Genomic DNA, 15,446 nt, shown 5'->3' with positions numbered 1-15,446 from the left:
ATGAATCATGGAGAATGTGCATGGACTATCGAGCCATTAACAAGATCACTCAAATATTGATTATCTATTCCAAGGCTTGACAATATGTTCGACATGAGATCAGAATCTTCTATCAGTACGAAGAATGATTTGCAAAGTATATATCATCATATTCGCATAATATTAGGAGAGAAGGACCAAGGTTAGCTGGAACGCGGTTCGTTCCGGTATGCAGTACGAGAACATGTACGGGGTACAATGGTAGCCCGGTACGAGGTACGATGAGGGAAGGCTAAGTCGGTTCGCTATTTCTGCTCGTGGGTCGATTTGGAGTGCAAATCTGGGTCGCTCTGGTACTCTATATATAATTCATATATTTTTACAAGAATATCATGTTATAGTCCATACTACATACATTTAATAAACAAAACCAAAAGCCTCGTGTGTGCCATTCAAGTATATTCAAAATAAAAAATTACAGTTCCAATCCAATCAAATCCATAATATAAAAATTTTGAAGATCTCCAAATATCACTAAATTAAGTACCAACATATATTGCATTCTCAATCTTAAATGAAAGCAAACAGAAAATAACTACCTAGTTCTAAAATAAAAACATAGAAACATGAACAAACTAATAAACTATTGTGCAACTCTCTTTTCCTAGTCCACCGAAGTGTTCCCTCTCTCTATGCATCTCTCCCTTTCCCACAGGTCACCAGTTTTTGTGATCTGGGTCGCAAACGACCCACGTTTCGGGTCGGCGACCCCAGTAACATTGAGATGGACTTTATGAAAGTACAGTGATGCCTTTCAAACTCACTAATGCTCCAAGTACATTGATGTGAGTAATGACACAAATCTTTCATTCATTCATAGGCCACTTCCTAATGGTGTAATTTGATGGCATTCTTATCTATAATAAAGGAGAATGACACTTGTCACACCTACTACAAGGGATGAGAAATCACTGACAAAAGAAACTCTTTGTGAACTTGAAAAAATGTCCATTTACGAGCCCTAGTGTTATATTTCTAGGTTTCATAGTCTCAACCAAAGGAGTGGAAGTAGCCTAGAAAAGGTAAAAGCTATACTTCATTGGTTCGTTCCAAGTAACATTCAGGAAGTCAGAAGCTTTCATGGGCTTGCAACTTTCTATTGGAGGTTCATTCGAAATTTTAGCACAATTATGGCTCCAATCACCAATTGCATGAAGAAAGGTGATTTCATATGGACAAAGGCAGCCACCAAGTCTAAAGCCTTTGAGGAGATCAAGATAAGGATGACAAAAACCCTAATTTTAAAATACCATATTTATCTAAGGTATTTCAACCTCTTAAAGCCTATAAAAGAATGAGGAAGAAGGGCCAGATTAATACTCTCATGTGGTTCTATGATTCACAAAAAAGGACCAACCTAAGAGATGTTTTAGAAACAATACATCAATGAGAGGCTTGTTCGATAAGTTTTACAAAAACCAAACATGAAAAATAAATAAATTATAATTTAGGTGGGATAGCCACGAAATCCCAAAATAAGTTACTTACCAGAGATTGTTTGGCCAAAATTGGAATACTCCATGAATTGGACATTATTTGAATTTAGAAGCCTCAAAAATTCACTAAAATCAATCCTGTGTGAGCTCTCAGGATCCCACTCCGTCCCTTTCAACTTTCCTTGGAATGTCAGCAATGCCCTACTCCAGCATGAAGCCATGACAAGCTGCCTCTCTAACTGCATGTCTGCTTTTTTCTCTAGTTTTTCCAACTTATCTATACGTTCCCTCTCTTCATCCCTCAATTTCTGAAAAAACAATGTGTACAAGACTTTTAGGAAGTGAAACAAAAAATGCCCATATACTAATATGTTGCCAATTATCAGTAAATTCAAGTGAATGGCTCACAAGTCTTGCCTATTTTACCCATTAATATGAGAAATACAAATAATCCAAACATTCTTCTTTTCTTTGAGGGACTGAGAAGATGAAAAGAGAAATACATGGAAGACCCAACAAGGTCATTGAAAAGCCAAATTACGAATTGGGGTTATTGCGAAGTATTTATTGTCATATTCGTCATGCTAAATCTGAAAACGAATCCACTTGCCAAATAGCCCTCTAGGTGTACATGTGAAATACAATTTACAACACACATATAAGGTGTTTGCTCCATAGAAGGAAAGATACCTTCTTTGACACCCGATTGTTTTCAGAGAATAACCAACAAACAAATCAACAGTGGATGAAGGTCCTTAAGAAACTTAATTATGTGTGGGAGTGCTTGGACCTCTGCCAAACTCGCATATGCAATTGTAGTCAGGTTAGCATACACAAATAGCACTCTGAATGTTCTTGAATTTTTTAACATTTGGCAAACAAATGAAGGATTATCTAATTGCGCTATGAAATCTGTCTAGAACAATATTTTCCCACCAATTTAAAACATCATGTTTCCCTTTTCTTTAGGTTACTTAAGGGGAAATTTTCTCCAAGCCATCTTTGCATTCATCATTGTTTTGAAAACCCAATATGTTAAAATGACATTCAAGTACGCCCATGTCAAAATGTCACATTTCTCTTGACCAAAAAAGGGAAGGGTACCTGTTAAGTGCATTTAAATCAATAAAAATGTTCAAATTGCAACCAAATCTACACATAAATTCCCATAAAATTACACCAAACAACATTTTTCTAAGAAAACATTCAGGAGCCATAGCATAGATTCGTAAATTACCTGAAAGAGCCGAGCAGATTCGTTATATTCTTCTTCTTCTTCTCCATCTTTGAGAACTAGGGCGGAATTCGAATCCGAGCTTGAAGCCCTAGAAGGAATGTCTGTGAGCCTTTTCTTAGGTGGTTTAATGGTAAGGATGGATTTGCTTTGAAACCCTGTGTTTCTTGTGAAAATGTCAATGTTGAATGTAAAGAATGGAGAACTAGAGAAGAAAGGTTTGGGATTTGGGTAGGGAAAGTGAGTGAGAGAGGTTGGCTTCGGAGAAATCATCTTCTCTGCCGCTTTCTCAGTGTTAGGGGAAAAAGATCGCCTGCGTTATCCTTGAGGCTTCTTATCGAATGACCAAATTACACCTTTACCCTTTTCCATCAATGTTCCGATGAATTGCTTGCTCGTGAGGCAATGGTATGGTAATTGATAGATAAATAATGGTTCCCTTTTCTTGCCTGGGCCACCCCGGTATATGTATTTTATGCTTCTCTTTTTACACTACAAGGTGATGCCTAGGGAAGAAATGGGGGAAATAAATCATCTCTTTAAAGTACTAGGGAGTGTGGTGACCCACTAGATTAACACACCCAGTTGTATGAATGGGTAATTACCGTAATGATAACCATCCAACGGTGGGATGTCGTGATAGGTTGTCATTAGCACGGTGCTTGGGAGCCGTTAGTAGGCTATGGTATTCCTTCACCTTGATGACGATTCTCCTTTCCCATCCCATACTCATTTCCCATCCCATACTCAATCCAATTTACCATAAACACTCGACAACTTCCCAAGTGTTGAAACTTGAAACTATGCCTCTGACTGCTCCCGTTTGCGTACACCACCACCTGGTCCACCTGCCACTAATGTCTCTCTTCATAGATCCCTCCAAACTCAAAATGGGAGTTATACCTCAAAATGAGAATTCTAATCTTCTCCCTTGATTACTCCTCAGGTTATTTCAAATCTTACAAAGATAAAACCCCAAAAGTTCAAGTATTGGCTTCCTTTGAATGCCAAATCTAATGGATGATGGGGTTGGATCTTCTTTCCAGTAGCTCCAAGACAAATAAAAAACAAAACAATGAGAGGAAGAAGGAGAGAAATGAAAAATGGAGAAAAGATACAAGACAGATATGAGAGAGGTTAACACTCTCTCTCTCTCTCTCTCACGATTCCATGGCCCGAGGAATCATTTATCATTAGATTTGAGGAGTTTATTATGGTGAAATTTATATATATTCTCTCACTTAAAGTCAATTGTATACACTCTTAAGGTGTGCATGCATCACCGAAATCAAGCATGGAATCAACATCCTATTCCGATTCTAAAAAATAGATGGATTGAGAGAGACGAAATTGACACCATAGTGGGACTAAAGGGGAAATGCCAAAATATGTTTCCCGCCCCAAGAGGTAGTATCCTAATTCTATTCCAGTCAAGTTGATTTTTTTATTATAATTTTTTAGAATAAACTCTTTATTTCAATGTTTGCATCCATTTACATGTAAATCAAAATATGATCCTGATTCTAATTCCTAATTCTAATTCTTGATTATGACAATCCAAACTGGAAGTTAGAAATCATAGCTGGAATATTTCTACAAAACAAACCTAGGTACATCATGTGTCACGCCCCAAACTACGTTAATAGCTTCGAACATAACAGTTCTACATACCTGTAAAGTAGACTCCACAAGCATGCAAAGCATTCGATATCACAAAACCATGCTCGAATAACTAAAGCTAAATAATCTTATTCCATTAGAAAAATGTCAAGTCTATTACATCAATATCAATCTCTCATCACAACCCAAAACTAAAGAAATAATGTACAGAAGTCCAAAATTGATGAATGCTCACAAATAACTGAATAAAGTAAAGTAAATGACTCGATCGCCAATCAATCTCCTACGCGGCTCCAAATGCAATCGGAATCATGCCTCGGGATCTGAAAATGGTAAATAAGGGTGAGCTAACACACTCATATGACGTAATAAGTAACTACACTAACATATATGAGCATCAAGAAACACGATAAGCAACATGAGTAAAGAAGTCCAATCAATATTCAATAGTTTTCAATAAAGGCTTTAAATTCAATAATTGTCTAAATATTCAATGTGGTTTTCAATATGGGTGTCAATATCAATAAGGGTGTCAATCATTCAGAGTCTTAGGATTCGATAATAGTTTTGCTTATTATTTCGATTGCTGTCTATAATCAACAGGTGATTCAGTATTGGCCAGTAGGTATCAACAACCAATGTATTATGCATTCCCCATGGCGAAGGGTCCATAAATAAACTTAGCTTCCCAAGAAAGACTTATTCAATAAAAAAAGAATTCAACATCAGATTCGATATTCAATAGCATGTGAATAAAAAGGTTCAACCAAAAGGAGTCATAATCTCAATCAATAGGAAATCAATATGGTCTTATAGAAACAAGTAATAAATCAAAAGGGTTCAATAGTAACCCATCAAAACAGTTCCCTTATTACTCACCTCGAATTCGAAGTTCAAGGAACGATCCAAAGTTTCGCTTCAATTCCCTACATTCGATATACATGTGCAATTCATCATCAACAATCACTCTAAATAAGGGTTCAAATCTATCTTACTCAATAGGGTGTCATAGGGATGAAATCCCATCCATAAGGGTCCTACAAGTAAGCCCAAACATTTATCACGGAGTCCCAAAAATTCCCCTAAAATATTCAAAATTTACCGAGTTCGGAAGTCTGAATGGGGTCTTAGGACGTCCAACCAACCTCCTTCGGGTGTCCGAGGGTCCCCTTCGGCCACCTCTTAGAAGGAACCCGAGAGATACCCCTTTCTGTTACAACCTTCAGGTGCCTGGCTCGGACGTTCGAACACCCTATTTCGGGCGTCCGAAGATCGGGCCTGGGTTTTTCTCCGAATTTTCCAGATTTCGCTCTAATTTCCAAAAACTTCAAATTCCTCTATCTCCTTCGTTCGGATTCCATTTTACGCGTGGTTGGATCCGATGTACTCATATTGACGAGAGGAATCCATCTAACCCAATTTCGCGTTCTGAACTTCAGAGATCTAATTATCAAGATTAATATAAATCTTTTAGGGCATAGTTTCTAAACTTAACTTTAGAGTTTCATAAATAGATTTCTATTTTCTTAGGGATCCATGAATTCATCCCTTATATTATTATATACAATCCCGACATCTCAATCTTATTTTCAATCTCTCGATTTCTCGTGTTAGTTTTCTTTAATCACACCTATGAATTATAAATGTGGGATAAATTGCTACCTCGATTTGCACCTCCTATTTCTTAGCCTCGATCTTCGTCTCTTTCGATTTGCTTCTCTCTTTCTCTTATGATGCATAAATGATTAGGGTTGGAGTTATGTTTTGCATAACCCTAAAGGATATATTTATAGCTCTCGATTAGGAGTCCTAATCATAATAGGATTCCGAATGACAAAAAACGCCCTCCCCTATCAAGGGTGGAAGAAATTTTTAAGTAAGGGTATTTTGGGAAAACAAATTCGAGTATTCACATCATGTTTATTCCTTCTTTTATCTAATAGGCTTTTTATGTAGGTCTCACTAATTAACAACTCATTATTATAGGATTTGCTAGCGTCCATCGCAGAAGGCATTTCGCAGATGGTCTGTTGCATGTGAGAGCAGCCGCCAAGGCTCACTTTTGAGCAGATTTTGTCTTCATCTATGAGGTGGCTACTCTCACATGAAATAGACCATCCACAAAAAGACTTCTGTGATGGACGCTAGCAAATCCCCATTATTATATATGTAGCACATATTATCCATAGTATATCACCAAATAGTATAAGTGAAGTGCTTATTTTTCTTTTCCTAAACAAATATGAAAACAGGATAAATTTGCATATTTGTTAGAACAAGCAAATACAAATATTTTCTTACAAAGTATTATGGATTTTCTAGGGTCACAGAAGGCATTACACGGCTTGGATGTTGCATCTGAAAGACGCCACACACCCTCACTTTTCAGAAGATTTTGTCTTTCTCACAGGCAACAGCCTAGCCGTGAAATGCCTCATGCGATGGTCCCTAGTAAATCCCGAAGTAGTAGAAAAAGCGAGATGATTTTTTCGCCCCTGTAGGATAATGCGCCCAACTTTTAACATGATTTAACGTCAAAAAGCGTCAGAAGTCTGCCCACAATTCACGTTAAAAGGAGGGTGCATTATCCTCCAGGGGCGAAAAAATTATCTCCCTAAAAAAAAAGCTTTTAGTATATCATTAATTAGTATTAGCGAAGTGATATTTCTGCCCCTTTTTTTTAGTTGGAACAACCACCTCATGACGTAGAGCAGGTCCTGGCCAAAGAGTACGGGTAATACTTATCGGAGGAGAGCTATCTCTTTTCCGTCATTTCCATATAATAGCCAATAGGCATATGCTTGTGCATATACAAGTCCTTGTAAAGGGCATTTTTGTCATTTTATGTTGGTAGTGTTAGTATAACTAGGAGAACTATTGTCATTAGGAGGGACTTTTACCTGACATTGAAATGGAGAATTAGGTTTTTATTTTCTTTTTGGAGAGAATTCCATACTGTGCTATTTTCTTCAACTTCAAGAAATTCAAGCTTCTATTATCCGTTCAATGGAAGTTCTTAGGTGAATTTTGTTTTATTTATCTTACAGTAGCTAAATGCGTATGGGATTGCCTTACTTCGGTTGAATTGTAATGTCTTGCCTTAAATCCATTTCAATGAAATATTGTGGTGTATATCATCTCGGTTCCTGAACCGGTGAAAGAGGTCGGGTGGGAATTTTTTTTTTCATTTACGAGTTTCCAAAAACCCTCAAGGCGGAGGCCTGTTTTTTTTTCCTTCCCTATTGTTTCCAAAACCCTCCAAAGCTCGTTCGTCACACAAAGACAGCAAAGCAACGCTCCTCCGTTCCTATCCCGTTCTAAACCGTGGATTCTAACAGCAAGCGAGATGAATCGAAATCGCCTTCCCTTTCCAGAATGCTGCTTTTCCTCTGATACACTTACCTCTTCCTCGTCTTCTGGTTCCAGCGATGAAGAAAATACCAGCGAAATCTCTTTCCCTCCAACCCAATTCCAAGCAGGACCGTGCCTCAAAACCCCCAATCCTGATTCCAATACACAATCCGAAGAAGATGAAGATTCTGAGAACGAAGATGAGGCCAACAAGCCATCAAAATCCATTCCCACCCTGAAACGTCCTGCTGTGACTAATAAGAGCAATAATGGCAACAATGTTTCAAAGAGGAGGAAGCCTTCCAATGAGGATGATCAAGGCAAGGTTTCAAAGAGGCTGAAGGCTTACAAATCTGCTACTATTGCTGCTGCCAATGGAGACAAGCATGGTGATCATGTGGATAAGCCACAATCTCGACGGGTGTGGAGCGAGAAGGACGAGATCATCCTTTTGGAAGGCATTGTTGAATTCATGAAGAAAGACCCTGACCTGCCGTGGGCTGACATGTCCGCCTTTCACCTTTTTATTCAGAATTCTATTCATTTCAATTTTAGCCATGTTCAATTGATTAACAAGATTCGGCGGTTGAAGTGGAAATACAAGAAGATGGTAATGGCAAACAAGGGGAAAAATCCAGTTTTCATGAGCCTCCATCAGAAAAATTCTTACACTCTATGCAAAAATATATGGGGCACCAACAACAAGGCCGAAGATACCAACAACAAGGCCAAAGATGAGGAGCCCGAGAAGAAGCCTCATGAGAAATGGATGTGGAGCCATGAGAGCGAGATTGTCCTTTTAAATGGCATTGTCAAATTCATGAACAAAAGCTCCAACCTCCCCTGGGACGACATGCCTACCTTTTACCATTTTCTCAAGAAATCTATCCGATTCGAATTTAGCCAGAACCAATTGAGTGACAAGATCCGTTGGTTGAAATGGAAATACAAGAAGATGCGAACTGCGAACAAGGGGGAAGATCCTGTTTTCTCTAAACCCCACAAGAAAGTTACTTACGATCTTTGTAACAAGATATGGGGCACTGAAGTCAAGGATGAGGATGTAGAGCCTACGAAGAAGTCGAAATCCCAACAAATATGGAGCAAGAAGGACGAGATTGTTATTTTGGAAGGCTTAGTTGAATTCAAAAAGAAAGGTTATGCCCCCTTGAGGGCCGACATGCCTGAGTTTCAAAGTTTCATTCAAAAATCTGTCTGCTTTGAATTCAGCCAGAGACAACTGACTGACAAAATCCGTCGGTTGAAGTGGAAATACAAGAACATGAGAAATACAAACAAGGGGAGAGATCCTGTTTTCACTAAGCCCCACAAGAAAAGTGCTTACAATCTTTGGAAAATGATATGGGATGCTGAAGACAATTATGAGGATGTAGAGTCTATGAAGAAGTCGCAATCCGAACAAGTGTGTAGCAAGAAGGACGTGAAGAAGTCGGAATCCGAACAAGTGTGTAGCAAGAAGGACTTGGAGAAGTCGCAATCTGAACAAGTATGTAGCAAGAAGGACGAGCTTGTTATTTTGAAAGGTTTAGTTGAATTCAAAAGGAAAGGTTACTTCCCTTTTAGGAGGACCTACACAACCAAATTTCACTGTTTCATTCAGAAATATGTCTCCTTCAAATGCAGCCAAGAACAACTGAGTAAAAAAATCCACCGGTTGAAGAGGAAATACAAGAAGATGCGAACTATAAACAATGGGGAAGATCCTGTTTTCACTAAGCCCCATGAAGAAAATGCTTACAATCTCTGGAAAATGATATGGGGTGCTGAAGACAAGGATGATGATGAAAGAGCCTGTGAAGAAGTAGCAATCCCAGCAGGTGTATAGCAAGAAGGGGGAGATTGCAATTTTGAAAGGCTTAGTTGAATTAAAAAAGAATGGTTATATCCCTTTTGAGTTTGAGGACCGGCATGCCCAAGTTTCACAGTTTCATTCAGAAAGCTGTCTGCTTCAAATTCAACATAGACATTTGAGTGACAAATACACTGGTTGAAGTGGAAATACAATATGACAATTGCAAACATGGGGAAAGGCCCATTTTTTAGTAAGCCCCTCAAGCAAAATGCTTACGACCTCTGGAAAGTGATGCGGGGCAGCGAAGACAACAATAATTCAGATCCTGAAGCTAATGACTTTTGGGTCAAATTTTGTAGGTAAACATTAAGCGGGTGGATACCTTTAAAAAAAAAAAAAAAATCAAGCGGGTGGATTGGATTAGGGTGTGGATGAAGCTGTTCCATGAAGCGTTTAAATTGTCGGGCATTTAACCTTTGGAAAAGGTAATGAGTAGATTATTAACTCTTATAGTTTCTAACCAAATGCTTTGGGTTTTCCATTGTGGAAGAGCAGGAATGTGTATTCTACATGGGGTTTGATTTTGGTTAATATAATTGTCTCCGTGCACAAGGGGGAATCCCGCTTGATGTGAACCCCTTTTTGGATTATGATAGCTACAACAGTCACTAACTAGTTTGATCTTTATTTTGTTTCTTAATTTACTATAGTTTGAAATTTTCATGTTCATAAAACTTTTTTATGCGAATGCCAATAGAAATATTTTAATCTTTGTAGTAGTTTGAGCAAAAGGCGAAGTGTACTGCAATTGTATGTGAGCAAGGGTTGTGGGAATTTGAATTGGCTTCTGTTTGGTAAGGCATGATTGATATGCTTGGCTAGTTTGAAAGCCATGATATATTCACAAGATTTTATTAAGATGTCAAAGTGCCTTTTCTTCATCTTCTTTTTTTGAGATCGAAAGTGTAGATTTTCCTTCGGGATGGGTCACTGTAGGAAATTCAAGCTAGTGAGCTTTGGATTGTTTGTTTAAAAGATCAAAGTTTCATGAATGAATACAGGGGATTGTTAAGAGGGTTGACAATGGATTCTTAAATTAACATTAGTGCCTCAACTTAAATTTCTAATTCCAAAAGATGCTCTTAAGTGTTCGCATCACACAAAATGCTGACAGCTTACTCAATTGTTTGATCTTTCATTTTCTTTAAGTTTATGTTGGAAACCTAATTGTAAAAGCATATTTGTGACCATTAAAAAAAAAGCATATTCGTGAGACCCTTGTATCTCTTAGATTAATATTCATCCATTTGTTTTTGCCATACTAAGTTTGTTAAATGCAGTCAACTACTCTTGCATTTCATTTCCATGCTTTGTTTATTATTTGCATTGAGCCATCTAAATTAAGGACAATGATTTTTTTAGTGAACGGTGCATAGTTTTTTTTTTTTTTGCTTCTATTTTAAAGGAGAGAAGCTCATCTAGTTGGAACATTTCTTAAACCTTAGAGGTTGAGGTTTCGAGGATTGATACAAGCAAGTCAAAAGCTCATCTAGTATATCATGCTTTCTGCTACTTATTTGCTAAGTGGATCTAGTGGCATCCATACATTCTGATGGAACGTACAAGTTTGATTGACCATTATTACTGATGGCAAACGGAAGGTTCTCCATTGTTATTGTAACACTGTAAGAATGATTTCCTATAGATGCAAGCCAGGCGCAACCTATCATGATGTTTATCGTTTGTTTAGCCATTGTAATTCATGAGGTTTATTTGTTCAATCAGATGTTAAAGAGCTTTTGTTAGCTGTGTAACTCTTCTTGTTGTTTGAAGCTAGGTGATATGTTTATCACGTAGAAACCTCCTTTTCTTGAATGCTAAGCCTTTGTCGATCAAACTCTACATAGAAGCAAATTTGCTCCAGGAGTTATATGATTCACATGATTCCTCCATGTGACACCCGTTGAGAGAAGTGAGAAGAGAGGAAAACTGAGTCAGGTAATAGCTCCCCCTCACTAATGTATTTGTATAAGGAAGAAAAAGGAGTTCAATGACCAAAGCCCTTAGACAGATATACACCTTCTAACACTCCCCTTCAAGCCGGAATGCATATATCATACATTCCTAGTGTGTTATAAATGTCGCTCAACTTGGCCTTACTCAATGACTTAGTAAATACATCTAGTTGGTCCACAGATCGAGTAAATGTTGTGCTTATCTCACCCTTTTGAATTCTCTGACGAATTAAATGATAGCCTACTCGATGAAAAACTGGGTTGGTAGCAATGTGGATAGCAGCCTTATTATCGCAGTATAGCTGAGCTGGGGATGAGGGAGAGAAACTAATCTCAGATAGGAGAGAGCGTAGCCAGATTAGTTCTCCACTTGTATGTGACATGGCTCTGTATTCGGCTTCTGCACCTGATTTGGCTACTACATCTTACTTCTTGCTTCGCCACGACATTAAGTTACCCCTAAAGAAGGTACAATATCCAGTGGTTGATCTCCTATCTGCTGGAGATCATGTCCAGTCTACATCACTAAATCCTTCCCCTTTCTCATGTCCATGTCTCTTGAATACCAGACCTTTCCCTTGCACATGTTTTAAGTGGCGTAGAATCTGAATCACTGGCGCCCGGTGGGAGGTACGAGGTGCGCTCATGAATTGGCTAACTAGCCCCACTGCAAATGAGATATCTGGGCGAGTGACTGTGAGGTATATAAGCTTTCCAACCAGTCGCTTGTACCTACCAGGGCCATCTAATAAGTCTCCCTCATCTGGAAGTAGCTTTTTATTCGAGTCCATGTGAACAACCGCTAGTTTCAGGCCCAAAGAACCTGTCTCATCCAATAAGTCCAGTGCATACTTCCTTTGTGAAAGGGAAAGGCCATTACCCGAATAGGCTACCTCAATCCCAAGAAAGTACCTCAGGCGACCCAGATCTTTGGTGGAAAACTCTTTCTGCAGGAAAGGCTTCAACTTCTGTATGCCCCCTGAATCACTGCCAGTAATGATAATATCATCCACGTATACTATGAGAAGAACATAGCGGGCATCAGATTGATGACTAAAGACTGAGTGATCTGCTGCACATTGTTTCATGCCGAACGGCACAACAGCATCACAGAATCTCCCAAATCATGCTCTAAGAGATTGCTGTGGGCCATAAAGAGATTTTCTCAAGCGGCAAACTAAGGAGGACATCTCCCCCAAAGCAACATACCCGGGAAGTTGCTCCACATATACCTCCTCAGTGAGGTCACCATGAAGAAAGACTTTCTTCACATTGAGCTGATATAGGGTCCAACCATGGTTAACGGCCAAGGAAATCAACACGCGAACGGAAGGAATCTTGGCGATTGGGGAGAAAGTCTCATTGTAGTCAACCTCGAATGTTTGCGTATAACCCTTCACGACCAAGCGCGCCTTTTGGCGCTCAACTGTCCCATCCAACAAGTATTTGATGGAGAAAACCCAATGGTAGCCCACTGGCTGTGCACCCAAGTATGATTGGCCTGAAGGGCACCTGTCTCAAGATCTATAACAACACACCAACCTGGATGAGCAAGGGCTTCAGCCACAGATTGCGGCACAGAAACAGAAGACAAAGAAGATACAAAACTACGAAAACCAGGGTGAGATGATCATATGAAACAAAATTAGAGTATGATGGACAGTAGTACGAGAACGAGTACGGAAAGCAATAGGGGAATCCACATGGAAAAGGAGAAGGGAGGAGAGGTACTTGAGAAGGAGGCATGTTCGGCTGAGAAGATGACTCCTCAAGTGTAGTGTGAGGGATGGCTGGCCTCTGACGACGCTGATAGACCTTCGTAGGAGTGGAAGGCTGGGCCGAAGTCACCTCCGAAGGAGGCGGGGCTGAAGTCGCCTACAAAGGAGGTGGGGCTGAAGTCGCCTGCAAAGGAGGGGAAGTGGACGGCAGAGGCTCAGGCAAAATGGGAAGAGGAACTCGAATGTAGGTACGACATCCTCGGTGGGAGAGATTTCCTCCTCTTTGAAACATTGTTGCCATTATTGTTCTTATTAGTCACAGCAGGACGTTTCAGGGTGGGAATGGATTTTCCCGAAATTTCAGCCGAAATTACTGGAATTTCAGCTGAAATTTGGGACTTTTGCCGAAATTTTGGATTTTGGTGATTTGGGTTTCGGTCCCAACCGAAATCCAAAATTTCGGAATTTTGGCCGAAATTTAAAACCATGAGCACAACCTGAGAATCTGTTGAGTTCAACTGGTAGCAGACTTACTCATTCTCTTGGTGACTAGTTCAGAATTGATTCACTAATCTGAATTTATCAGATCTTGCTTAGCTCATGACTCATCTCAGTTTTTTTTTTTTATAAAAAAAACTAGAGATCATAACTTTTAGTGAATTTCCAGCTGTCCGAGCTTGTGCATTGCTACTTTGCTTTGAACAGGGACTGCCTCATTGTTCTAGCATCTCAAACACTTGCCTCCACGTGCATCCAAGTGATATCAGAGCTTTCACGCGACTCACCTTCGTCAAACTGGTATCAGAGCTTCCACCATGACTTCACCTGCATCAGGTTTGTTCACAGATTTTCAGTTTGGATAATGGTCTTTTTCTTTATGTGTGTGTGTGTTGGGTGGGGGGAGGGGGGGAGCTGCTTATTGCCTGCATTATGGTTGACGTTATCTTATTGTCATTGTTTATAATTGGTGGTCTTTGTCTGAAATTTGTTTTTATCAGCTAAAGTTGGGGATCAAGAATCAGCAATCATGTGAAGAATGAGTTTTTTTTCCTCCCAGGATAAAAGTAGGATTTTATTTTCTTTTTAATTTTTAAGATACCATGTAGAAAAATAAGTTTTGTTTGTTCATTGTTATCAATTCTCTTATCTTCTGGAAGTAATGAAGAAAGGATGACCACATTCCTGATTTGAAGATGTGTGAAATAATGATTTATATTTGATTTCTTAGTGAAAATTGCATTAATTCTTGCAATTTTAGGAAGTAGCCGAAATTTTAGGCATTTTCTTAGAGCTTACATATTTATTTATGGTATGCACCTTTTTTAATCCTTAAATTATGACGCCTTGTTAGAATCTTTTATTTCCTCTTTTAGCTAAATTGGGGGGCCAAACATAGAAACATGCCGATTGAATACATGCGTCTTGGTGAGTGTGACCATGTATATAGGAATGTGTTTTGATTGATTCACAGATTTTCAGTTTGGATATTGGTTTTTTTTCTTTGTGGGTGGGAGAAAGGTTTTATTGTCTGCAATCATTGAAAAAAAAAAAATGGTTTTATTGTCTGCATTTTGGTTGATGCTACTTATTATCATGGTTTAGGATTGGAGATCTTTTGTCTCGAATTTGTTTTTATCGACTAAAGTTGGAGATCTAGATGCAGAATTCATGCGAAAAATGGATAATTGTTTTCTCAATGACTTTTATTTTTGGAATTTTGGAAGAAACTACATTTTATGCACATGTAATTTATACTGCTGAAATTTTGGTTTGAATTTAAGAGTATGTACAAAAGTGAGTTTTATTTGTTCAATGCTATTTTTTCTCGTATGTCATGCAAGAAACGAAGAAAGGAAAACCACAATCCTGTTTTAATGATGTGGGGAAAATTATTCATATTTGGTTCACTACTGAGCATTATTAGTGAAAATTACATTAATTCCTGCAATTTTATGAAGTAGCTGAAATTTCAGGAGTCTCTTCTCTTTACTCCCTGCCAACAACCGCCATACTCTTCTCCCAAGTTCTATCATATTATATGTTAACACATGGCTTCGAGTTTAGGCTGCTTGAGCTTGGAGTTATTTTCTACTTGAATCCTCCCATTTTAGATGAGACATCTAGAATTTACATCTGGTTGATGACCATTAATATGCTTCATATTTTGGAAGGATGCCTAGTATGAAGTGTATTTTTTCATGATTTACCACTAAATGGAGT

The 15,446-nt window shown here is 38.6% G+C and overlaps 2 protein-coding genes across 4 annotated transcripts in view; one reads left to right on the top strand and one right to left on the bottom strand.

Annotated features, from left to right (window-relative positions):
• EMB3144 (AAA-type ATPase family protein) overlaps positions 1 to 3,072 on the bottom strand; it is a 91,371-nt gene extending 88,299 nt beyond the window's left edge. For all 3 annotated transcript variants that reach the window (XR_013251599.1, XR_013251598.1, XM_077383071.1), the window contains exons 1-2: positions 2,713 to 3,072; positions 1,528 to 1,783 (exon numbers count right to left, since the gene is read on the bottom strand). Coding sequence is in view for 1 of the 3 variants with exons in the window: in XM_077383071.1 (XP_077239186.1) it covers positions 1,528 to 1,783; positions 2,713 to 2,982 (526 nt within the window). In the remaining 2 variants the exon portion in view is untranslated. The remainder of the gene's footprint in view (positions 1 to 1,527; positions 1,784 to 2,712) is intronic.
• Positions 3,073 to 7,224: 4,152 nt separating this feature from the next.
• LOC143880241 (uncharacterized) lies at positions 7,225 to 14,412 on the top strand. Its single transcript, XM_077383070.1, has 3 exons — positions 7,225 to 9,978; positions 13,932 to 14,060; positions 14,225 to 14,412. Exon 1 carries the CDS (start codon positions 7,676 to 7,678, stop codon positions 9,524 to 9,526), a length of 1,851 nt encoding a protein of 616 aa, XP_077239185.1. The 5' UTR covers positions 7,225 to 7,675; the 3' UTR covers positions 9,527 to 9,978; positions 13,932 to 14,060; positions 14,225 to 14,412.
• The last annotated feature ends 1,034 nt before the right edge of the window (positions 14,413 to 15,446 follow it).

This window comes from Tasmannia lanceolata, unplaced genomic scaffold, assembly GCF_043159265.1.
Source record: "Tasmannia lanceolata isolate RefF3 unplaced genomic scaffold, GAP_Taslan_0.1 ptg000006l, whole genome shotgun sequence".
Lineage (NCBI taxonomy): Eukaryota > Viridiplantae > Streptophyta > Magnoliopsida > Canellales > Winteraceae > Tasmannia > Tasmannia lanceolata.
This window is presented reverse-complemented; position numbering and strand designations above follow the sequence as displayed.